This window comes from Dendropsophus ebraccatus, chromosome 2, assembly GCF_027789765.1.
Source record: "Dendropsophus ebraccatus isolate aDenEbr1 chromosome 2, aDenEbr1.pat, whole genome shotgun sequence".
NCBI classification, from domain to species: domain Eukaryota; kingdom Metazoa; phylum Chordata; class Amphibia; order Anura; family Hylidae; genus Dendropsophus; species Dendropsophus ebraccatus.
In genome coordinates this window covers 103,721,096-103,748,193 of record NC_091455.1, presented here as the reverse complement: position 1 = coordinate 103,748,193, position 27,098 = coordinate 103,721,096, and the positions used below count along the sequence as shown (strand labels likewise).

Genomic DNA, 27,098 nt, shown 5'->3' with positions numbered 1-27,098 from the left:
TTTTTTTCTGGCATTTTTTTTACTTCATTTGTGAATGTCTTTTTTTTTTTTAAACTTAGGACATTAAAACTCACACAACAAATCTGCACCTGCATCTGAATCTAAGTCTTATTAGATTCGATATGCACCATACCACCCCCCACAAGGGTATAAGGCAAGAGCATCACATGATATCAGACATATAGAACAAAATTAAAGGGGTTATCCAGCGCTACAAAAACATGGCCACTTTCCCCCTACTGTTCTCTCCAGTTAGGGTGGGGTTTTGAAACTCAGTTCCATTGAAGTAAATGGAGCTTAATTGCAAACCGCACCTGAACTGGAGACAACAGTAGGGGGAAAAGTGGCCACGTTTTTATAGCGCTGGATAACCCCTTTCAGCTATACAAAGAGCATAATTTTATCAAATTTCAAGCAAATTGCAGATATTAAAGTTCTACACAAAATAGTTACAAAATAAAGTGCTGTGCAAACAGTGGTGATCATAAACTTCAATGGGGGGCAGAACACCACAGGGACCAGAGGGCCACACTGTGCTCCGTTCCAGGCAGGGGGTTCTTTCAACCACCACCAGTACCAGTAGTCCTGGAGCATCAAAATTGGTGCTCATGGACTGAGGCAGTAGCAGGCAGGTATTATTAGGCTGGGGAGGGCCCAAAATTGGCCCTACCCACCCTGGTACTACTAGGCTTCTGCTGTTTGGTCTTTAAACCTGGTTAAACCTGGTTATGGAAAAAGGGGGAACCCTATGCATTTTTTCCTAAATTATTTATTCATTTTAAAAAACGCATAGGGTTCCCCCATTTTAATAACCAGCCAGGTTTAAAAACCAAACAGCAGCAGCCTAGTAGTATCAGTCTACTTATACCAGCCTGCTACCGCCCAGTCCAAGAGCGCCAATTTTGATGCTCCAGTACCACTGGTACCTGGCTCTTCCCAGTACCCCTAATTCCCGACTTAGTAATGGATGCCGTCCATTACTTACTGTAATAAAAAAAAGAAAACAAAAAACAATAGAGAAAAGTCTTTTATTCAAAAATAACACCACCACACCCCTCGTTGACTATTTATAAATAAAAAAACAATGCTAAACATCGACATAGTCCATTAATTCCAATGCAATCCTCTGGATACCGATATCTGAAAAACAGAACGGAAAACATACACACAAAAAAAGGCCAGGAGCTGAATACTCATCATTTTGACAGGAGTTCTGATCTTTACAGTGTGCAGCATCTTGGCCGATGCTGCTTGCAATCTGCCAAACCCATGGGGACCACATTGATGTCACAATGTACCTATTACAGCAAGGAAGGGGGTTAAGTGTCCCCCTTCCTTGCTGGGATAGGTGCAGTGCTGGGGGGAGAAAGATGTCTTCTTTCTTCACCAGAGCCTGGCACACTGAGCTACAAGTGTGCTGGGCCCTGGCTCTTCAAATCTGAAGACAGTAAATCAATGACTGCAGCCAGGACATTGCTGCAGCCGCTAATTGGCTGAGATAACAAGCCACAAGTGTCATTTCAGCCAATCAGGGGCTGAAGCAGTGTCCCTGCTCAGCCGCTGATTGTAAGAAGACCGAGAGAAGACCAGAGGGTAAGTTAATATATAGCATAATATTCTCACAGCAGAATTACATTTTTTTATTAGATCAATAGGGGACTTACAGCATCTCTGGTTTTATACGAATGCATAGATAAGTTTTTTGTCTGTCAGATTTATAAATTATCCTATTAAAAAAAAAACCTATGTCTTATTTCACCGTCACATAGCTCATCATTATTATTCAAATTCTTGACATATTGGATAACTCATGAATGTTTTAGACCATTTTATTACTGATATAATGAGGAAAAAAAATATAATGAAAGTATTTTCGGTGTAAAGGAAAGATGACTATTGCAACAAAATAAATTGTTTAGCTTTACTCATTTCATTATAATGTCATTCTAAAACAATAGAAATAAAGGTATTATGTAGCTGATTAATAATCTCAAATATGTGTGTGTGTGTGTGTGTGTGTGTGTGTGTGTGTGTGTGTGTGTGTGTGTGTGTTAGAGAATAAAAAGTCCATGAACTTGGAAAACATTTCCTTAATTAAAGTCCTAACAAAAATTCACCCAGAATGGCTACAACATACTTAAGGGTTGTCCAGGCTTAGAAAAATGTGGCTGAGGACAGGGGTGGCGCTGTTTCGCAAGAAAGTAGCTATGCTTTTTCTAAGCCGGGATAACCCTTTTAATCAGATCCTATGAAGTAAAAATAAATAAGCAGTCTGTGTCTGGGGCCGACTACATGAACTGACACCATATCAGTAATGGTGGATCAGGCACTACATCCTTTATGTTGTGGGCTTCCTAATCTTTGCACCCCACGATCAGAGAAGGAAACAATATTTTACAAATTCATGTGGTGAGAAAACCCCTGAAAGCCTTTCCCTAATATATTATGCAAGGTATTTGCATGTTCATAGGAATAAATAGTGACAAAGTTTAAAAAAAAGAAGGGTGTAACAGTCACGTAGCATTTTCCTGCTAAGCAAGTTTTAGAACTACTGTAGAGTTTTGGTTTATGTTTTATATAAACACCAATCACCCATCACAATAAAACCATCTGCCTAACATTGGGAAGATCCTCATCTTGCCACTAAAACAGCTCTGATCCGTTGTAACATGTAGGCTATGTTCACACAACGTAAGTAAATTATTAATCACGGCCGTTGTTGCCGATTTGCAACACGGCCATGATTATTCCTTTACCTACATTGTGCTGCAGGCTAAGGGAATGTATAAAGCTCCTGCAGCAGCTGGGTCACATACCGTCCGCGGCTGCTGCAGGAGCTTTATACCGGGGAAAAATGTCTTTTATTTCCCCGACTCGTGACAGACACGGGCGGGGAAGTAGTCATCTAGGCGTCTCCCTTCCCGTATCTAGTCACAGCATTCTGCCTGTCAGCGCGCTCGGCAGGATGATTGACAGTAACTAGTAACAGACCTCTCTGCCTGTCAATCATTCCCGCGGAACATGGTGACAGGCAGAGCGCTGTGACTAGACATAGGCGGGGCTGATCCAATAGGTTTTCTATGGGGTTTAGGTCTGGAGAAAGGGCAGGCTACTTTGTTTTAGGTCCCCCAGTCTCCAGCAGCCGTTCCCTAATGATGTGGCATTGATGATCTGGAGCTTGTCATCCATGAAGATGATATTAGGCCTGTGTTGTTCATGCAGAGGCACAATGACTGGATTAATGATGTTATTCAGGTAGTATGGGCTTGTCATTGTACCATTCACAAACTGTAGGACAGTGCTGTATTGACTAGATACATCTGCCTACACTGTAACAATTTAAAGCACAGAGGTCATAGATCCAGGTCCTAAATTAGTCTAGTGACAATGTCATATTGATGTCATCTAGGACAGAACAAGATAAAAAAAAAAATATTTAAAAATTTTCTATAAATTCTATGCAGCTCAACAGAGGAGTTTATACTTTCTAAGGCCACGTTCACACAACGTATGACACCAGCCATTCTGTGACCCGACCGTATCACAGAATGCCCGGTGTCAGTAAAGTTTATCCTGGCAGGTACCGCAGTACTGGCCAGGATAAACTTAATTTCTATTGAATTGGGATGCAGGCACATCCGTGTGCTCCCACATCACAATTTACCATTACACACTCTCCACAGTGTGACCTGTCAGGCTTGTGCAGCTGCTATTCAATGAATAGCGGCCGCACAAAACTGACATGTCAGTTTTCGTTGTGGCCGCTAGGGATCCTATGGGATACTATGTGTATACACTCCGGCTGTGATTTCATAGACTGCAGCAGAATGTAAATTTTGCAAGTCGGCACAGCCGTGATTAATAGAAAATTTACGTTGCGTGACACTCTGGCAACTGTATCAGGTAAATGTGGAGTGTCCCAGAGTGGGTGTGCCATTTCTGTTTCATGTGTAGGTCAGTACTGATGTATGTATATGCTCTAGGGCGCAGGTAGCTCAGTTGAGGGCTCAGTGGACCCCAACATTAACCTCTCCTAAGAACCAGGAATTTGGGTGATAATTGAGTTATTTATTCATTTTTGCTCCTGCCTCTTTGCACTTTGTATGTATTTTTTTGCATATTCAGAATTTACACTATATATATATAGGCTCAAGCATCTGCCCAGGATTGATTGGTGCTGACAACAGATCTGTCTGAAAATTCACAAATTACCATTATTCTACATCTCTATTTACATTTTTGTTTTTAGCAATACTTTACTAAATGGCATTCCATTATATTCTTTTTCTCAATAGATGTTAACAACTGTTGCACGTGCCCTTCGTGGGTCAAAATCCATTACATGGAGGAGTATCTCTACCAGCAGTTATTTGTCTGCACATGGTGAGTACAGGTATTTGTAGGCAGTGACTGTATCTTTACCATCCATATTATTGATGTCCTAAATTATGCACTAGCTTGCATACTGATGTAACCTTACAGATGGCCATTTAAATTATAAATGACATTGTTAAATTGACAGTAAAGAGTCCCAGGTCAATACTACTAGAATTTACTATATATGGCTGAGGTTACCATTAACTATTCACATGAAAATCGGTCATTTTATCAGTGCAAGACCTTTGCAAGCAATACGACATTTAAAGGGACATTTTTCAAGACAGGGGCATGTGGACGCCAGTCTTAAATAAAGCCCTTTCCCCTTTTCCACACGCCTCTTAGTACAACCAACTGGCCCTGAGCCGGGCACAGGCGTTGTGTAGGTTTTTGCCTTAAAGGGGTACTCCAGTGGGGGGGCTATTTTGGGATCTGGCCGGGGAGGAGGTGGCTGAGAGAAAAGATGTCCACTCACCTCCCCGGATCCAGCGGCAGGTCCCGTATCACGGCGCTCCAGTCCCCGGTTCCCCGCCGCTTCCTGGTGTCTGACGCGGGCTCGAGACGTGACGTCTCAAGTCCGCTCAGTCTGTCAGTAACAGAGGCGGGATCCGTTTCAAGTCCGCTCAGATCCCGCCTCTGTCACTGACTGGCTGACGTCACGTCTCGAGCCCGTGTCAGACACCAGGAAGCGTCTGGGAACCGGGGACCGTAGCGCCGTGATACGGGAGCCGCCGCTGGATTGAGCGAGGTGAGTGGACGACTTTTCTCTCAGCCACCTCCTCCTCGGCCAGATCCCAAAACAGACCCCGGTGAAGTACCCCTTTAATTTATGAGGCACAGGAGGAGACCTTCTTAGTTTCTCCTTCTTAGTTTGCTGTGCCCCCCCCCCCCTTGCACTCCTTCAGGCGAGCAGGAGATATGGCTGGTTTATGCCAGAGAGAAGGCAAGAATCTGTGCCTTCTCCCTGTTGTACGCCAAGGGTGGCACCTTAATAAATTTCCCCCTTAAAGGGGAACTCTGGATAGGAAAAACTTGTTTTTTATTAAAAGTGCATTAAAAGTTATATAGATGTGTCCATATAATGTATTACCCTATCTGTGTGGTTCTGCCACATTGCTAGCTGATAGAAATCCAGGAAGTGAAGAAAAATAACCTCTGTGCGAATTCACATTGGGGGAGATTTATCAAAGGGTGTAAAATTTAGACTGGTGCAAACTGGCCACAGCAACCAATCACAGCTCAGCTTCCAGCTCTGGTAAAAGGAAAGAGGAGCTGTGATTGGTTGCTTTGGTCAGTTTGCACCGGTCTAAATTTTACACCCTTTGATAAATCTCCCCCATTGTCTCCTGCTCCCACTGCTCTCCCACCTTAGGAGACAAATATTCCATGCCTCTGTCTCACATTGTGTGTTTGCTGAGCACAGGCTGATGATGCAGACAGGGGGCAGGGCGTGATGTCCCAGGAGGCTTGGCTAGATCCTCCAATCTCCTGAGTAATCCACCATCTCTGAATGGCCAGAAGCAGGTGCAGCAATCATTTTGATTGTGATGGGTGGGAGATGATCAGCTGAGGGAAAGCATTGCATTCTGGGAAATGCTAAACCAGGAAGTGTAGAAACACAATACAGAGCAAATCCCCCCCCCCCCCCCAAACAAAGGGATTTCTGTTAGTTTCTAAACTGGGATAGACAGGTAAGTAATGCTATATGCTTCTGCAGAAGTTTCATTTTTTAATCTCTACCTGGAGTTCCCCTTTAATGTTTAGAAAGCACTTTTCCTTTAGATTTCTCTTATTTCAGTTTTATTAACGTCAGTGATAACATTTCTTTTAATATCATAAGAATATTCCTTCAGATTTTTCTTTTAATATGTTGCTGCCAAGGCATAGATCATAACAAACAGCCGATTCTTACCTCTCTGCGCTCCCCTGGTGTCCTCCTATGTTACCTTTGGACCCCGGTTGAACAATCCCGCCTCCACTTCCAAGACAGACTGGGCTGTTTGGTATGAACTGTGCCTGCAAAGCAACATTTTAAAAGTTAATTCTGAGCCAAGCGGAATACTCCTTTGAGCCTAAGGTTTTCATGGATGTATCCATGAGCCAAAGGTTAATTGTTTAAAATGTGCATTCCACAACATGACTTACAGTCCAGAGAAGCAACATGGTGACTGCTGCATGCTCTGTTGCTTTTTGTATGCATCTCTATGAGGCACTCGATGTGAGTCTCTGTGGCTGCCATGATTCTATTGCTATTACTCCCTGCAATAGGTTTTAGATATAAAAAGAGAATAGCAAAAAGATAATACACTGCAATATTTTAGAAATAGTACACATACATTAGTACGAGCAATGACATAGTGAAATCCCTTTCGGAATGAAAAATAAATAAATAAATGAAAAATAAAACCTTTGTGAAGTGGATTATCTACTACACAATTGTCAGAATCACCTAGAGCAAATCCTTATGTGTTTTTCTTAAACATATGAATGATTAAAGAGGGCATCATAGTGCTAAACCGTTATGATTGGTTGGTGACTACATTACTGACAATGAGTCCGCTCGATTGCTGGTCCATCAATGTCATCCTGCAGTGATCCCATTCATGATATGGCACGTATGGAGGGGCACGTGACCATTTCACATTGCCTCCTCTTTTAGAATACTCTTACCCAGATTTATTAAAGGGAAAAATATATACACTGGGAAAAACTGCCCACAGCAACCAATCACAGCTCCTCTTTCATGTTACCAGAGCTGAGAGCTGAGCTGTGATTGGTTGATGTGGGCAATTTACAGCAGTGTATTATTTTACACCCTTTGATAAACCTGTCCCTCTGTGTGCTAGAACCCAGTCCTGGTGTAGTGGAGGAGTGACGTTGTATGTATGCACTGTCATGTCATGGACGGCATTGCGGCAGGATGGCACAGACAGGCCATTGGACAACTTGCATAACATTTTTAACGTTAGTTTCGCTTCTAGCCATAGAGGCTAGGTTTTAATTATGTACTCTGTGCTAATCATAAAAGTTGAAGGTCAAAGTGCATGGTTTGTTCTGAGTAGCACTGAAGCCTTAATTTATGATTTGTGTACAATATTGCACAAACCCTTGGATTCACTGAAAGTCCTCACTAGTATAGATATCTCTCGGAAAGGGAGGAGCATGTCTCAAGACAGCATCAAGCCTGAAAATAGATAATATGTAAAAAAAAAATTGAAAAAAATTATATTCTGTGTTAGTTGATTTTAATTTGCCGAATAATGATTTAATAAATTAAAAAAAAAAAGAAAAAAAAAAAGAGAGAGAGGTCTGCAGCCATGCATCATTCACCAACTGCCATGCTAGCATGTAGTTTATTGCATGCATAATCTTACATAGCTACCACCATGGATATATAGAGACATATTACTTATACAGTGGTGCCTTGGATTACGAGCATAATTTGTTCTGAGATCGTGCTTGTAATCCAAATCACTCTTAAACCAAAGCAAATTGTCCCATAAGAAATCATTAAAATGCAGACAATTGGTTCCACCCCCCCCCCCCCCAAAATACAGATTTTTATTCTGAATAACATGTAAAACAAATGAAACAAACATTTAGAAACAGCTGAATATGTCATATTATATAAGTTACTGTACAGTATAGTATCAGCATGTGGAGTATAATGTATAGTAAGTGAAAAAAACTGAAAAAACAGCAGCAGTTTGCAGATACAGGATGGAACTGCAGATCTCCATAATGCAGTAGTGTAGTACAACAGGCTAGAATAGAGAAGCAGGGCTGCTGTCAGAGGTCTGTGTGGTCACATGACAGCAATGGGGAAGGGGTGTGCTCAGCATGGACCAATCAGGAAGTGAGAATCACAGAGCTGTGCAGGAGAACAGAGACAGAAACTTTTCTATACAGCCATGCCTCTCCCTCACTCCACTTCCAACCCAGTACAGAGTGCTCCTAAACCAAGTTACTTGCAAAGCGTTCTCAATCCAAGTACCACTACATTCCCCCTAAAGTTTTCACATTGTATCTTTTATTATTAACTAGAAAATGTACCCGGCGCTGCCCGGGTATAAAGTGTCAATGTGTTAATTAGATTTGTTCTAAGGTGCCCAGGAGGCCAAGCTAAAGGTATTGTTTCATCTGAGTTAATCAGTGGAATTAGTGTATACCTGTAGTGCATAGTTAGAGGGGTTCTGTATACCCACAATGTATAGTTTTTAGGGGTCTCGCATATCTGTAGTACATAGTTGGGGGGGCTGTATACCTATAGTGTATAGTTGAGGGAGGTCCTGTATACCTGCAGTGTACAGTTGGTGAAGGTCCTGTATACCTGTACTGTATAGTTCGGGGGTCCTGTATACCTGTAGTATATAGTTGGTGCTGTATACCTGTAATGTATAGTTGGTGGAGGTCTTGTATACCTGTAGTTTATAGTTTGAGGGTCCTGGATACCTGTAGTGTATAATTGGTGGAGGTCTTGCATACCTGTAGTATATAGTTCGGGGGTCCTGTATACCTGTAGTAAATAGTTTGAGGGTCTTGTATAACTATAGTATAGAGTTGGTGGAGGTCCTGTATACCTGTAGTGTATAGTTTGGGGTCCTATATACCTGTAGTATATAGCTGGTGGAGTTCCTGTATACCTGTAGTATATTTGGGGTCCTGTATACTTGTAGTATAGAGTTGGTGAAGGTGCTGTATACCTGTATTATAGAGTTGGTGTAGGTCCTGTATACCTGTAGTGTATGGTTTTGAGGTCCTGTATACCTGTAGTGTATAGTTTGGGGTCCTATATACCTGTAGTATATAGTTGGTGGAGTTCCTGTATACCTGTAGTGTATAGTTTTGGGGTCCTGTATACCTGTAGTGTATAGTTTGGGGTCCTGTATACCTGTAGTATATAGTTGGTGGAGGTCCTGTATACCTGAAGTATATAGTTGGTGGAGGTCCTGTATACCTGTAGTATATAGTTTTGGCGTCCTGTATACTTGTAGTGTAAAGTTTGGGGTCCTGTATACCTGTAGTACATAGTTTTGTGGAGGTCCCGTGCACTTGTAGTGTATAGTTTTGGGGTCCTGTATACCTGTAGTGTCCTGTATACCTGCAGGGTTGTATTTACCCGTATGGCAGTGTTATTCAGTCACAGTGTGTCGGTATTGGTCATGTCTGGTATGGGGGTGTTATCCAGTCACAGTATGGCGGTAATGGTCAGGTCTGGTGTGGCGGTGTTATCCACTCACGGTATGGTGGTATTGGTCAGGTTTGGTATAGCGGTGTTATCCAGTCACAGTATGGCAGTATTGGTCAGGTCTGATATGATGGTGTTATCCAGTCACAGTATGGTGGTATTGGTCAGGACTGGTGTGGCGGTGTTACCCAGTCACAGTTTGCCGGTATTGGTCAGGTCTGGTATGGCAGTGTTATTCAGTCACAGTATGGCGGTATTGGTCAGGTCTGGTATGACAGTGTTATCCAGCACAGTATGGCGGTATTGGTCCGGTCTGGTATGGCAATGTTATCCAGTCACAGTATGGCGGTATTGGTCAGGTCTGGTATGACAGTGTTATCCAGCACAGTATAGCGGTATTGGTCAGGTCTGGTGTGGCGGTGTTATCCATTCACAGTATGGCGGTATTGGTCAGGTCTTATATGACAGTGTTATCCAGTCACAGTATGGCGGTATTGGTCAGGTCTGGTATGACAGTGTTATCCAGTCACAGTATGGCGGTATTGGTCAGGTCTGGTGTGGCAGTGTTATCCAGTCACAGTATGGCGGAATTGGTCAGGTCTGGTGTGGCAGTGTTATCCAGTCACAGTATGGCGGTATTGGTCAGGTCTGGTATGGAGGTGTTATCCAGTCACAGTATGGCGGTATTGGTCAGGTCTGGCAGTGTTATCCAGTCACAGTATGGCGGTATTGGTCAGGTCTGGTATGACACTGTTATCCAGCACAGTATGGCAGTATTGGTCAGGTCTGGTGTAGCAGTGTTACCCAGTCACAGTTTGGTATACCTGTTGTGCCCTGTATATACATGTACTGTATAGATGCAGTAGGGGGCCCTGTATATACATGTACTGTATAGATGCAGTAGGGAGCCCTGTATATACATGTACTGTATAGATTGAGGTGGGGGTTCCTGTATACATGTACTGTATAGATGGAGTAGGGGGTCCTGTATATACATGTACTGTATAGATGGAGTAGGGGGTCCTGTATATACATGTACTGTATAGATAGAGTAGGGGGTCCTGTATACATGTACTGTATAGATGGAGTAGGGGGTCCTGTATATACATGCACTGTATAGATGGAGTAGGGGGCCTACCAGTTATTACTGTGGATGTTGTGAGGCAGCTTCCCTAGCAACCATTGCTCCCTGTGAAAATGAAAGCAGTAATCCAATTGGTTGCTAAGGCTCCAACTGCCGTGTCTGCTGCAGCTAATTATATCACCTGTGTTTGCAGTGAGGAGATTTTCCCAATCATCTCTATGGGGCGCCTCTCTTTCCCCTCCCCCTCCCCTCCTGTACATCTGGCGGGGACGGGACCTTCGCAATAACCTTCCCGGGTACCCAATGTATCTGTGTGCCAAATTTGGGGTCAAACGGTTCAGGTGTTTGGAAGTCTATAGAGGACAGACAGACAGACAGACAGAAGGACAGACAGACAGACAGACTTTGATTTTTATGATATAGATGTATTATATTAATTTAGGTTTGTGGTATTGTGTCACACTGACATTGAGCTTTGACCCTTTTTTTTACAACCATTTCCAGTGGATTGTAGTGTTTACTGCCTGTAAAGTACAAAAAACTCAAGGTTTCCCATGATAGTTATCTTTAGTGGCTTACATGTTATGAAGGTCAAGTATAAAATAATCCATTTTACATAAAAAAAAAAAAATAACAGGATTATATGCTCTTGAAGTAAGAGTTAGTTTATAATTAGCCCTAAGAGGACCCAGCCAATTTAAATTTTTGCATTTTCGTTTTATTCCTCCTTGTGCTTAAAAGGCCATAGCACTTGCATATTTTCACCTAGAAACCCACATGAGCCCTTATTTTTTGCGTCACTAATTGTACTTTGCAATGACAGGCTGATTTTTTTCATAAAGTTCACTGCAAAAACAGAAAAAAATTCAATGTGTGGTGAAATTGAAAGAAAAAAAAACGCATTTCTTTTATTTGGAGGGTTTTTGTTTTTACGCTGCATCCCCTGGGGTAAAAATGACATGTTATATATATTCCTCAAGTTGTTACGATTACAACGATATCTAACATGTATAACTTTTCTTGTATCTGATGGCCTGTAAAAAATGCAAACCATTGTTAACAAATATATGTTCCTCAAAAACAGAAAAAAATTCAATGTGTGGTGAAATTGAAAGAAAAAAAAAACGCATTTCTTTTATTTGGAGGGTTTTTGTTTTTACGCTGCATCCCCTGGGGTAAAAATGACATGTTATATATATTCCTCAAGTTGTTACGATTACAACGATATCTAACATGTATAACTTTTCTTGTATCTGATGGCCTGTAAAAAATGCAAACCATTGTTAACAAATATATGTTCCTTAAAATCGCTCCATTCCCAGGCTTATATCGCTTTTATCCTTTGGTCTACGGGGCTGTGTCAGGTGTCATTTTTTGTGCCATAATGTTTACTTTCTATCAGTACTTTGATTGTGCATATGCGACTTTTTGATCGCTTTTTATTAAAATTTTTCTGGATTTGATGCAACCAAAAATGCGCAATTTAGCACTTTGGGATTTTTTTGGCGCTTACGCCGTTTACTGTGCGAGATCATGAATGTGATAAATTAATAGTTCGGGCGATAACACATGCAGCGATAACAAACATGTTTATTTATTTATTAATTTATATTTATAAAATGGGAAAAGGGGGGTGATTCAAACTTTTATTAGGGGAGGTTTTTTTTAAATTAATAATAACACTTTTTTTTTTACTTTTACACTTATACTAGAAGCCCCCCTGGGGGAATTCTAGTATAAGCACACTGATCTCTCATTGAGATCCATGCTGTATAGTTATACAGCATAGATCAATGAGATAGGCACTGGATTGCTTCCGGGTGCTGCAGCCGGAAGCAATCGAGTGCCGAGCCGGGATCAGCGCCGTTACGGCGCAGACCCCGGCCCGAGCCAGATGTGTGGATCCGGGGGGCGATCTACCCCACTAGACACCAGGGATAGGCTGCAGTAAATAATCGGATTCAGCTGTCAGCTTTGTAAATTTTACCTATTTGAAGAAAAAAAAAATACTCAAATCTAGTACTTATCACCTGCTGTATGTCCTGTAGGAAGTGTCCAGTCTGACACAATGTTCTCTGCTGCCACCTCTGTCCATGACAGGAACTGTCCACTGTCATAGAAAACCTCTCCTGCTTTGGACAGTCATGGACAGAGGTGGCAGCAGAGAACACTATGTCAGACTGGAAAGAAAAAAACACCACATCCTGCGAGGCATACAGTAGATGATAAGTATTGGAAGACCTATAGATTTAAATAGAGGTAATTTACAAATCAAATTTTAAACATCACTAGGTGCAGGACTTCTTCTAGAGGGGCTTACAGGTGCTTGGACAACCCCCTCCTATCAGCACTGTACCATCTTAGCTGTTTGGTAGCTTCACTGCACAGCTCAGAAGCAGCCACCCCTGCTTAGAGAAATGCTGTGCTCACACGCTTCTGTATTACAGTTCTCTCTATTCCCTCTCTTTACTCATCTATATGAGCAAGAAGCTTGTCAGACGACCAGTTCTGCCATTAGGTTTGTTCTGTTTTGTAATACGTCATGGAAAAAAATGTAAGCCAGGTAATAGATCGACCAGGTACCCTTTGTTTCTCATTATATTAAAATAATTTGATCTAACTATGGTTAATGCATGCTCCATATTTTACCTATGTTTAGTGCAATTTAGTAGTAACTATAAGCTATGACTAAGAAGTAACATCCCTAAGGGAGGCCTGCATGACTGGGCTATAAAATGAGGTTTATTGGGGAAAGGGTTAACAGTCTTGGGGGGGGGGTGATGGGGGCTATTGTTAGATGTCAGGGAAGATTAATTGGTGGGGTAGGGGCGCGATAGGAGGGGCCAGTTAGGGTATTTAGGGGATGCCGGGGAGGGAAGGTGTACCTTTTTGAATTTTGCTAGGCTGGTAAAATCTCCCACCCGCCTTTTATTGTATTGTTGGTGGGGGGGGGGGAATTGTAATTGGGGGAGGGTGTGTGCATTTCTTAGTGGCAGCTGTGCAGTGGAGGGTACTTGAAGTTTGATGGCACTCTCAGGCTGTGGAGCTTTGGGAGGGAAATAATGGTGCTTTTACACAAACAGATTTATCTGACAGATTTTTTTAAGCTAAAGCCAGGAACAGACTATTAACAGAGAACAGGTCATAATGGAAATACTGAGATTTAGCCTCTTTTCAAATCCATTCCTGGCTTTGGCTTCCAAAATCTGTCAGATAAATCTCTCTGTGTAAACGCACCATAACGGTTCTGGACTACCTGGGGTTTAGGCCCCATTCACACTATGGAATCGGCACCAAGATTCCGGGCGGAACTCCACTGTGCGGACTCGGCACCGTCTCCTGCCTTCTATCAGTTATTATGGGAGAGTGCGTGCACCTCGGCTCTCCAATCAATTGTTACTATTACTATTCAGTAAAGTATTCTATTTTTATCAAAACGCACGGGACTCTGGTCTACTTTTTAAGCACCTGCACCTACACATCTCAATACACTTGGGCTATCATTTCTTTCTGTGTGTGTGATGGTACCAACAGTCCAGGAAGGGTCTACTACCACTCCAGGCTACTGTGACAAGTGCCCAAGTGACCTTAAATACCCTGAGTACCCGACCCCCTATTGTCTAGCAATAGTACATGTTTATAGTAGTGTATAAACAGTCATGAAAATATATTTTCCTTTATGCAGGTACATCAAGTGACCCAGTACCTTACTATACCAAACCAAGTTACTACGATTCCCGTGCGCTACCTCTGCCTGATGTTCCCTTTGTGTCTGAGCTTAATCCACAACAAAAAACTCTGAAAGATAAAGAAGCGGGACCCTGGACTCAGCTAACAAAGGAAGAAAAACTGGCACGTATGTCTTATTTCTCATTATCTTATGACCTGGAAAATACATACAAAAGGGTATATGTAATGGTCACAATATGTACTGTATGTAGTTCTTGATAAACGTATATAGACTCTATGGCCCACATTTACTATGCCTGACAGACCTGCCTACCACACCTGAATTCCATTAAAATTGTGTTGCAAACATACCATTTATTGTTATGTTTGGGCCAGAAAGAATAGTAAAATGTGCTACACTCAACACTTTCCATGTTCAGACAAAATAAAAGGTGTGGCTATAGATTGTCTATGTTTGAACCACATCTACAAAGTTAACTAGTCTTTTTTGACAGATAAAAGTGGTGCATTATAAGCCAAGAAAGCACTGGCATATACTGTACTGTATTAGATACTTGGGTTCAGATTTATCTGGGTGTAGAATATAGATTGGTGTAAACTGCCCACAGCAACCAATCACAGCTCATATTACAGCTCTGGTAAAATGAAAGAGAAGCTATGATTGGTTGGTGTGGGCAGTTTGTACCAGTGTGTATTTTACACCCTTTGATCAATCACCCCTTTAGGCTCTGTTAACACGGAGTAAAAGTGGCGGAATTTGCGCACCTCCCCTCTCCGTGCAAAAGAATGGACATTTAAATTTTTCAGCACAGAGAGACGAGGTGCGCAAGGCCTCGTGTGTCACGGAGGCTGGCGGGATTCTGTGGCGGTGAATTCCGACGTGGAATTTCACCAGTTTTACTCCGTGTGCATGGAGCCTTAGTGTTGGACATTTTTTTGGCACATGTCTGACACCCACCAGATTTAATACAGACCATGCGCAAAAACCTTGACACCATAAACAAACTTAAGCTAACCATACACATTTCCAATAACTGTCAGCCAAATGGTAAGTCAGCTGTCAGTTATCTCTTCTATTTTACTCATCTATACCTGTGGACATTGGGTACAGCCGAACGTCATATGTTCCCTATGGGGAGGGAAAGGAGATAAGTTACCACTTGACTGCTCTAGCGCCAATGATGCCTCTGAGAAAAATAGTGTCAGGTATTGAAAATCCATCACTTCTGACCCTTCTCTCTAAAGATTTGGGAGGCTGTCAAACATCTTAGATAGTTGCTGGTTAAATTTGATGTAAGGTGTGTGAGTTCCTTTAGACAGACTGTCTTAAAGATAGCTAGTGCAAAGACATAATTTTACTAAGTTCTTTACTAGGTCTACTAACTTAATTGGATTAATAGGTCATGTATTTATTGTGCCTTTTTTCCCAATGTATCACACATTTTCAACTACTGTGCATATTAAATTCTCCTCAATATTGATGGTTGTTTACCTCTCTTATGCAGTGTACCGTATCAGCTTCAACCAGTCTTACACAGAGATGAAAAAGGGATCACCATCAGAGTGGAAAACCGTGTTGGGTGCTGTATTTTACTTTCTGGCCTTTAGTGGATTATACCTCTGGTGGCATCGCACTTATGGTTAGTGTGATTTACGTTTTCTAGAAAAAAAAAATTGATAACATATTGAAGGTAAATTCAAATCTAGTGCGTTATAGAATATAATGCCTGTTTAATTTCTACACAATCTTGATCATTGTATGGATTTGTTGTGTTGTGACTCACAGCATAATGGGGGAAATAAGCAAGACCAGCCTTAGGGCCCTATTCCACCGGACAATTATCATTCAGATTATCGTTAAATCGTTTGAATCTAAACGATAATCGTTCGTTTGAATAGCAGTTAACGACTAACGACCAAATGAGAAATCGTTGATCGTTTAATAAGACCTGGACCTATTTTTATCATTGCTCGTTCGCAAATCGTTCTCATTGAATAAGAAGTCATTCGGTCGTTCGCAGTAAAGACGAACACAATAGCGACGACAAGACGGCCGCAACAACGATCATAAGTAACGATTATCTTTCCATGTAAATGGACGAACGATTTCAGGTCTTTCGTAATAGCGGTCGTTTGGATCGTTTATGCGAACGATAATCATCCAATGAAGTAGGGCCCTTATACGCACCTGTCTTAAAAAAAAACTACCCTGCCCCTTGAACTACATTCCACAGTGCTGTTGGATCCTCTAAAGGTCCCCATACTCCTTATACTTTGGTTGTCAGCCATCATTATAAAGTGTGTGGTAGTGATGGGCAATCTAGTTCATTTTGGGGATTAGTTCTTTATGATCTAGATTATCTAGTTCATCTAGCTCATTTAGTTCACCTAGTTCATTATATCTCTGGCGCTGGGATACTAGAAGGAGATCTTCTCTATTACACACAGAGCCTTCATTAGTTATTATTTTTGTTAATGCAATCACTTATATAACAAGTTCCATACTGAACTCTGCAAAATCATCATTTTATGTACTATGTAATATACAAATGATTTATGTGCCTAATCGCACTGTGTGTTGCATTTTTACAATTTTTCTTTTTTTTATGCAATATAAAAATTCTTCTCATACAAAAAATATAACAAAACACATCACCACTGTGCACAGGAATCGGGAGGCGGGATAAGAGGAGGGAGCCATACATGGAGGAGGGGAGATAAGAGCGTCCCTGAAGGAATCCTTCATTCAGGGACGCTGTGTAAAGCATCAGCTGCCTGTATGAGAGGCCGGGTCACATATACATAGTACAGGGGGATAGGCAGCCACTGTGTATGTCAATGTCCCAGGCCCGCCCCCTGGATAGAGGCGTGATTACAGCCAAACCCCGCCCCCCCAGCCGTGACTACTTGAGAGGAATTAGCATATAGCGTGGGACAAGTTCAAAGTATGATTTTGGGGTGTGTGGGGCAGGGGCAGCTGCTATAGATACATGTGTGGAAAGTGTGGTAGAGGAGGTATTAGCACATATTATTGGCCTCATACCGATTTATTAGGTGATTGGTTCCCTTTAAGGGAGGGTTACGGTTTACTCCACTATGGCACAATAGTAATTTAAAAGAATTTATTAAGATTACTAATACACAGTTTTGGAGACAAAAGGGGGTGAAGTTCACATCACAGATTGTAAGAGATGGGGATTTCATTTCATTTGATGATTGTAAGAGGGAATGGGGGTTGCTGGACTCCCAGGTTTTTTGGTATGCACAAATTAAAAATGCATTCACACATACGGTGAATAAGGAATTATGGACCACAAGTGAGCACAGTATAGTTGAGTACATCATGGAACCTGGCCCAAAAGGGAAGTTTTTATTGCCTATATATAAAATGCTGATCAGAGAGGTGGGAAGTGGACAGTTGGAGATACTGAAGAGGAAATGGGACCAACTCATAGGGAAGATCCCCGGGGATAATTGGGGCGCTATCATCAGTAACACTGGGATGGTCTCTTGTAGTGAGCCCTACAGAAAAACCCTGCAGCTATAAATCAATTGCATCATACCTCTCATACCCACATTAATACCCATCATACCCACATTTATACCTCTCATACCCATATGGCATTTTTATTTTCAACATCTTTTAGCTCAGTGATAGTTTTTCAGAATTCATAACAATGCATAATTTGTTTCGGGGCCGCGCTTGTAATCCAAATCCACTCTTAAACCAAAGCAAATTTTCCCATAAGAAAAAATGAAAAAGAAATGGCTTTTAAATTCTGTCAGATAAATCTCTCTGTGTAAACGCACCATAACTGAGATGGTAAATGTATAAGGGAGCTTATCAGTGAGCTACTAACTAGATGAGCTATTGAGCCAAAGCCAGATGAATGAATCAGGAGAATCTAGTTCAATCACATGTATATGACTGTGCTCAGCAGGGACACCTATGGTGGTTAGAGGTACTGACTGTGGTGAATGTGTTAGGAATCAGAAAAGCAGTAAAGCTGCAAGTAGCATTCATAGCACTGTGAGTAGGGATGGTTCGAAACTGCCGAGGTTCGGGTTTGTATGAACCCGAACGCTCAGCATCAGATTCCTGCTGTCTGGCCGCTCCGTGCAGTGGGTGGATACAGCGGGAGGACCGACTGGAAAACTGGAACACAGCCTATGGCTGTATCCCAGTTTTCCAGGCGGTCCTCCCGCTGTATCCACCCCCTCCACGGAGTCGGCAGACAGTGGGAATCATTACCGAGAGTTCGGTTCGGACCATCCCTAACTGTGAGGATACAAGAGCGAGTGCTGGCAACAAGACTGGAGCTTTGGGCTAACAAGATGGCTACACTACAGGTGAGCTGGATAAACATACTGTCTTACACAAAGACTCTCTCTGACACACAGACTCTCCCTTACTCACGCACACACACATAGGCTATGTTCACACAGGGTTTTTTTCAGCTCAGTTTAAAATGACGTCCGTCATTTTGAGTCTAAAATGACGAATGTCATATAACTGTCCATCCATCAGTGCAGTGACGGCTGTTCGTACATTATTCTAGTTTGGGTTTACTAATTGGCCTTTGGGTGTGTCTTTAATTGAAAAGCCATTTAATTTAATAGTAAATAGTAACAATAAAAGGAAGGTGACAAAAGAAAAACTGTGTGAACAAAAAATAACTTCCGCTGTTTGCAAAAGACGTCCGAAAATACTTGACATGATCATTATTTTGGTGTCCGTCATTATATACACTGTGTGCATTGGACGTCCATCATCCCATTGACTTCAATGCCATGCATTAAAGTCAATTAAATTGCAGCAATAACAGACGTCTTTTTAAATAGAAAAAGCGGACACCTCTACACAGACTCTTACACATGGGCTGTGTATAGTGTAGTTTAATAGTTTTTTATTTTCTTAATTTGTATTCTCTGGTATGTACTGTGTTTTATTACTTTCATTTTCCATCATGGGGGACTAAAAAGCAAATGGCAGTGTGGCACTGATAGAGCTGGAGTTGCTGGCCTGGACTCGCTGTGGCCCCCTGGCTGTAGTTCATTTTGAGCTAATCTTTGCCAGAAAAGTGAACTAAGTTATTCAGTCACTTGGAAGATTAGTTCATTTTTAACTGATCATTCACGACCAACGATCACTAGTGTGTGGGGCTCTCCTGACCGTCCCCTGACAGATGATGTCATTGAAGATAGGGGTCGGGAGTGATGTAACACTTTATTCTGGAAAAGATAAACCGCAGAATTCTCTGGCTACAGCTTAACCCTCTCAACACAGAGGAATGTCCGGCCTTGCAGAATGTCCCTGTGTATAAGGAGGATGGAGGATGGACAGTAGTGATAACTAACACCCTAAAAATTGTTCAGCATAACGTAAATCTTAATTTGAGAACAAACACTTAATTTTTATTTTTTTTTAAATTTCTATGAATGTGGCAAATTCACTACCTTGGTTTTTACTGTAGTTTTCAGAAGTGCTAGCAGTATTGTTCCTTTCAGAAACGCAACACACAACTGCCTGGAAGAACTTGGCATTAGTTCACTTTTTTTTTATTTTACTATAAATGAAACATCCAAATGCTTTCCTTTGTTAAACTCGATCATTACTTTCACCTTTACCCTTTCAAAGGTTGTTACAGAAAAAGATCCTTAGAGTTACTGGAATTTACAGACAAAAAAAATATTGTGAAGCGTAGGCACTGAGTTTGGTTTTATTCCAAAAGTCTCTTCTTAAATCTTCTAAAGTGCTTCTAAATCCTAGTGAGCATGGCAGTGTAACAGTACATAAAACATGTCGCCTTTCCTCATCCTGACCAACAGATGGCAGCAGATCTCTTTCCTGTAATGAAGAACACAGGTTAGTATGTGGCCCTTTCTGTTGCACAGAACGTTTGGTCTCTTTGAGGACTGTAAAATGGCATCTTCCAAGCACGTGCTCCCCCTACATTACTGCTGTATTCTTGAAAGGGACACCATTAGCTGAGTACATGAGAATAAAGGGCCTATTACACGGGTCGTCAGAGGAGCAAACGAGCGCTCTCAGCGCTCGTTTGCTCCTCGTTCCCCGCTCGCTGCCGCTGCTATTTAACGCGGCTGCAGCGAGGGGGTGAGTATGGGAGGGGCGGCGGGGAGCTGCGGGGGGGCTGAAAGATTTGAAGCCAAAGCCAGGAATGGATTTAAAAAGAGGAGAAATCTCAGGCTTTCCTTTATGACCTGATCTCTTTTTAGTCTTTTTCTGGCTTTGGCTTCAAATCTTTGGCAGATAATCTGTCAGATAATCTTTCTGTAACCCTTTAACTCGGAATGCTATAAATGCAGATGTTTAGGTAGTGTCTTAACACATAGCTCCAAACATGTACAGCATCTGTGTAACTGACACAGGCTGTCACTCATTGCCACAATTGTCAGGACAGGAGAATAAATATAGAGTATCTTTTTACCATTTGTTGGATAACAGAGAAATAATGGATTAAATGGAATATCTCCAAAATCTCCACTTTGTTTTCATTTCTGTGAACCACCTTAGGAGGCTTGTTTCACACACAGCGGGTTTTTAAAACTACCACTGCAGTGCCAAAACCAGAAGTGGATCCAACAGGAAAGAGAAGTACAAGTCCCCCCTCTATATTTTTTATCCCATTTGAATCCCCTTCTGGCTTTGGCGCAAGGAATGCAGTGGTAGTTTTCCAAAAAATCTGATTTCAGCCTAAATGATTTGAGGGGTACAGTTCTTAAAGTTGGGTGATTGGCCAGTTTAAACATACAGGCCCCTCAAATACATTTCAGAACTGAACAGAGCCCTAAATATATCTGATCCTGAAATTATCTTGAAAAACTGGAAAATTGTACAAATCCCTACTTTATGGAATTCCCCCAACCACCCTCATTCCAGACTTGGATCACCAAACTGGAACACTTTTACAGAATAGAAGAGCTTGCTAGTTGGGAACCTAGAAATCACATAAAATTTGTGAACAAATGGGCACTGTGGAAAAAATTCCAAGAATCCTCCTCCACCCAGTCAATTCCCAACATCTTCTTAAAGGGGTATTCCCCCCCAAAATTATTTTTGCATTAATACGCTGTCCAACCGTAGCTTTTCATCTTTCCAATATACAGTTATTATGGATTCTGCACAGTTTTGCTGTTATCCAGCTGCATTCACCCCCACGGATTGCACAGAATCATCAGACCTCAGTCCAACCCGACACGCTCCCTGCTCCTGGCCCCCACCCTCCGTGTCGGCATCACGTGTCCTCAGTCCCAGCACAGTGAAGTGACTGAGAACACTGCCGGCTTTAACTGCTGTTAGAGAGGGAGACAGTGATTAGCGCAGCTGTGACTGCATCCCTCTCTAACAGCAGCCACCCGGTCACCCCCAGCCCAGAGCTCACCCCGTGTGTCCAGAGCCTCCCGGCCACCGTACAGCACTCACCCGAGGCACACAGCCCCCGGGCCGACAACCAACCGCCCCCCCATCACCAGTGGTATCCCTCACTCACCCGCAGCTCAGCCTCCGCACTCACCCGCGGCAAGCTCCGCCCCCCGTAATTGCCCGCGGCAAGCTCAGCCCCCTGCTCCTGCAATTTTAAGATCTAGCCTACCCACCAAACGCCCTACCACTCTCTCATAAATGCTCAATAAGTGTCACCCTACACCTTCTTCCTAAAAATGTATATAATACAGTACCTACCTGGATTGTACATAGTCCTAAACTGTCCTAAGCCCAGTTCAATGACAATGATACTATTGGCCACCACATTTGTCCAACTCCATTCTCTTTTGTACACTGTTTTCATATTTTTATATGTTGGAAAAAACAAATAAAAAGACATATAACAAATGATGCCAGGATAAAGTTTTGAGGATGTAGATAATAACTAATTTATGTGGCATTAATATTTCTCTTATCAGCCAGCGCAAAATTTCAAACCTAGAAAAATGCAAATTATTCAACATATTTACATTTTAGAGTTCTTCACAAAAGAACGCTGAGTTTATCACCCAGAATGTATCAGTAACATACAGTAAAGTACAATATGTTATAACCACAAAATGAGACACAAAGTGTAAAAAAAGAGTCCGTTTTAACAAATTGGCCTGGTCTTCGCCCTTGGAAGGGCAAGATATAGCTCAGGGGTATATGGCTAAATGGGAAGCCTACTTGGGAAAGGGAATCTCCCAGAACCTTTGCAGGATTATCTGGTCTCAGGCAGCTAAATCCTCTTCTTGTAACTGCTGGGGTAGTTTTTCTGAGGCAATGTTTATAGTAACTGTTGCACTTGATCCACACTCTTGTGCATTTTGTTGGTATTCTTACTGCTTAAACAGAAACATTATTGTGTATTCTGTTTTATAATGGAAAATTTATAAATAAACAACTGATTTAAAAAAAACAGGTCTGGTCTTTAAGGGGTCAACTCTAGGCCTCGTTCACACACTGTATTTTTTGAATAAACAATGGCTTTAATAACTGTATACACTCTAGCTGGGATTTCATGCTGCTGCACAGAAAACTGCCAAGTCTGTTTTGTGTGGCCGCTATTCATTGAACAGCTCATTGAACAGCTCTGGCTGTACTTTACATTGTATGCTGTGGCTAATTGAAGCACGGGCGCACCCGAATGTGCTCGCATTTCAATTCAAAAGAAGTGATGTTAACCCGGCCGATACTGCAGTACCAGCCGGGTTGAACATCTCAGACAGTGGCTGTTCTGTGAACATGGCCTTAAAGTGATTTTTTTTTAATTGATTGGTGCCAGATACAATTTTTTTTTTCTAATTTGTTTCCATTTTCTTATTATAATTTAGAGCATTTAGAGACATGCTTTGTGGCTATCCACATGGACACTGAAACAATAGTCTGGCCCAGACAATTAAAACATAGCTTATTAGACATGCTGCTAGAACTGTGCAGAGGTCATTCCATAGGGATAGCATCAGTTCTTGTGAATGGTGTCTTAGCTATATACTGATGTCACTTTTCACTGTACTCCTGTACTTTTCAGGTCACTACTGGAAAGTTTTAGCTTATTATTAGGCCTTTTGATCATACTAAAAACTGCAAAATTTCAGGTTTATTTAAAAAAGAAAAAAGAAAAAAAAGAACTATATATATATATATATATATATATATATATATATATATACTAAAATGGAAGAACAGAAAAAATTAGGAATTCTTTAAAAAATTTATTTTAATGGGTGATCAATATATAATCACTAGGGATCCAACTGATTGGAAATCTTAGTGATCTCAATGCATCTGAGAGACAGTTACTCTATTCATTGTTTGTAGGACTGTCAGAGACTGCTGAATGCTATACTCAGCAATTTTTTGTCAGTGCCATAGACAGCATGGTATAATGTTACAATGATAACACCCACCACAAGATAATATTAAGTAGTATAGTTATTTAATTTTCATGTATGTCATCATGACGCATTGTTTCATTAGTTGTGTGCACTAGTTGTGCACTAGTTGTTTCACTAACACCAATGTAGGAAGACCTAACTGGCCTGAGCAAAAATATCATGGAGTCATGGAAATGGCTACCTAATGCTACAATGTGGCAAGTAGTAACGGCACATATTAAGAAACACAAAGGCCCAGATTTATCAAACTGGGTAAAATAAAACTAGTGGAAACTTCCCCCAGCAACCAATCACAGCTTTGTTTTTAGCTCTTGTAAAAAAAAAGCAGCGTTGTGACAGGTTGCTGTGGTCAGATTATACAGTATGATAAATCTGGGCTATCTATCCTCTGTGTAAAAGTAGAGAATATATGTAGACAACTGGCTGTTTTTTCATTTATATCTGGAGTAATCCTTTAAAGTGACTCTGTACCCACAATCTGTCCCCCCCCCCCAAACTACTTGTACCTTCAGATAGCTGCTTTTAATCCAAGATCTGTCCTGGGGTCTGTTTGGCAGGTGATGCAGTTACTATTTAAAAAAAAAAACTTTTAAACTGACAGCCTCGTGGCCTACGGGAGTGGCCTGGATTGTGTATGCATTAGGCTGGCAACCTCTCTGTCCCTCCTTTCCACCCCAGATTGCCTACTATTCATCAGCTGTGTCAGCCCGGCACATGGGCTGGATCGTTAAGACACCTGTACAAATGTTCAGCATGGAGAAAATGTTCCAGTGGCATTCCTAATGATGAAGAGGGTGAGGAGGAGGGACAGAGGGGTGGTGCAAAGTTAGGGCACAGATACTTTCGTAGGGCACGGGGCTGTAAGTTTTAAAAAAAAATTTAACCCTTTAAGGACGGGGACAATTTTCGTTTTTGCATTTTCGGTTTTTCCTCCTTGTGTTTAAAAGGCCATAGCACTTGCATTTTTCCACCTAGAAACCCACATGAGCCCTTATTTTTTGCGTCACTAGTTGTACTTTGCAATGACAGGTGGAATGTTTGCACAAAGTATACTGCGAAACAAGAAAAAAATACAAAGTGGGGTGAAATTGAAAAAAAAAAAAGCATTTCTTTTATTTGGGGGGCATTAGTTTTTATGCCATTCGCCCTGGGGTAAAACTGACTTGTTGTGCATGTTCCTCAAGTCGTTATGATTACAACGATATGTAACATGTATAACTTTTATATTATCTGATGGCCTGTAAAAAATTCAAACCATTGTTAACAAATATACGTTCCTTAAAATCGCTCCATTCCCAGGCTTATAGCACTTTTATCCTTTGGTCTATGGGGCTTTGTCAGGTGTCTTTTTTTGCGCCATGATGTTTAGTTTCTATCGGTACCTTGCTTTCACATATACGACTTTTTGATCGCTTTTTATTAAATTTTTTCTGGATTTGATGCGACCAAAAATGTGCAATTTTGCACTTTGAGATTTTTTTGCGCTTACGCCGTTTACCGTGTGAGATCAGGAATGTGATTAATTAATAGTTCGGGCGATTACGCATGCGGCAATAGCAAACATGTTTACCTGTTACGATTACCTGATTAGCCGTGGTCCCGGGCTACACGCGGCACCCGGGATCGCGGCGGTTCAGAGCGGGTTCACCGCGCGGTCTCGCTCTGAACACCTCCTGGGGACATATGACGTACAGGTATGTCATATGTCCCTAAGAGGTTAAGACAATAACTGCATCACCTGCCAAACGGACCCCAGGACAGATCTTGGATTAAAAGCAGCTATCTGAAGGTACAAGTGGTTTTGGGGGGGGGGGGGGGGGGGGTCAGATTGTGGGTACAGAGTTGCTTTAAATATCAGTATCCAAAGGCTCTTGTTACAGGAATACATGTCCTATTGTGTCCTTGTGGCCTCAGTCCCTAAATATTATTCACCTCAATTCATAAGCACACTTCAAACTTGCAGAACTTTGTAAGTTATGCTATTGTACTGCCAGATGGTTGCAGTAGCCCTCTTTTTGCTGTAACCTTTACCTTACAACACTTTCCATTTCTCCAACATGGTATCTTGTAACATATGCAGCATGAGATCATAGAACTCTCCATTTCCTATACATAAAACTATAACCTCATAACACCATTAATGCATTGGGAGATAAAAGGATTGTACTTGAAATAATTCTGTTTATTTTACTGTAAAAATATCTATAGGATACGCTTACAGTTAAAGCAACTATTTTATAAACTCAGTACTGTCTTTTTCCTATACTTGATTGATTTAAAGCAGGGGTGGGGAACCTTTTCCATGTCTAGGGCCAGTCGGGCATTAATAAAATCATTTGAGGGCCGCATACTGTGCGCGGCAGTTAGTATCGTGGGTTTGCAGCACACAGGGCAAGGCAAAGTATTGTTCCCCTAGTGCCCCTGCTATTGTAGTTAACCCCCAGTGATGCCCCTTGTAGTCTAGTTAACCCCCCAGTCATGTCCCTGGTAGCCTAGTTAACCCCGTGCAGACTCCGTGAAGAGGCTGGATACAGCCGGAGGACCGCCTGGAAAACTGGCATACAGCCATAGCCATAGGCTGTATCCCAGTTTTCCAGGCGGTCCTCCGGCTGTATCACCCTCTTCACGGAGCCTGCAGACAGCGGGAATGAGAAGCCGAGAGTTCAGGTTCATATGAACCCGAACCTTGGCAGGTTCGTTCATCTCTAGTCCCTGGTAGCCTAGTTAACCCCCCCAGTCATGTCCCTGGTAGCCTAGTTAACCCCCCCAGTCATGTCCCTGGTAGCCTAGTTAACCCCCCAGTTATGTCCCTGGTAGCCTAGTTAACCCCCCAGTTATGTCCCTGGTAGCCTAGTTAACCCCCTCAGTGATGTCCCTGGTAGCCTAGTTAACCTCCCAGTGATGTCCCTGGTAGCCTAGTTACTCCCCCCCCCAGTCATGTCCCTGGAAGCCTAGTTAACCCCCCCAGTCATGTCCCTGGTAGCCTAGTTAACCCCCCTACCCCAGTCATGTCCCAGGTAGCCTAGTTAACTCCCCCCAGTCATGTCCTTGGTAGCCTAGTTAACCCTAGAACCTGTCCCTGGTAGCCTAGTTAACCCCAGTGCCCCCTCGCAGCCTAGGTAACCCCCGGTGCCTGTCCTAAATAAAAAAAATAAACATCCCCGCAAGAGAAAGAAGACGTGCTCCGCTCTTGTGGGGAAGGGGCCGGCACTCACAGCATCCTCCTGTGTCACAGACAAAGTAGGATGCTGTGAATGCCGGCTCCTGCCCCACCAGAGCGGCGCACACATCACAGGGGAGCATCCGGCCCTTGAGACCTCCCAATGCGGCCCACGGGCCGGAGGTTCCCAGTAGAGAGTATCCCTATAGGTAATC

At 42.1% G+C, this 27,098-nt stretch overlaps 1 protein-coding gene and 1 long non-coding RNA gene across 3 annotated transcripts in view; one reads left to right on the top strand and one right to left on the bottom strand.

Annotated features, from left to right (window-relative positions):
• Positions 1-27,098, top strand: part of LOC138783425 (cytochrome c oxidase subunit 4 isoform 1, mitochondrial-like) — a 71,632-nt gene that overhangs the window by 14,418 nt on the left and 30,116 nt on the right. For both annotated transcript variants that reach the window (XM_069958122.1, XM_069958121.1), the window contains exons 2-4: positions 4,296-4,383; positions 14,335-14,505; positions 15,845-15,979. In XM_069958122.1, coding sequence (XP_069814223.1) covers positions 4,296-4,383; positions 14,335-14,505; positions 15,845-15,979 — 394 coding nt within the window. The remainder of the gene's footprint in view (positions 1-4,295; positions 4,384-14,334; positions 14,506-15,844; positions 15,980-27,098) is intronic.
• LOC138783426 (uncharacterized) lies at positions 1,031-7,562 on the bottom strand. Its single transcript, XR_011361684.1, has 4 exons — positions 7,484-7,562; positions 6,523-6,636; positions 6,290-6,393; positions 1,031-1,140 (listed from the first exon to the last, which is right to left on the bottom strand). It is a non-coding gene; the product is annotated as an uncharacterized lncRNA (long non-coding RNA).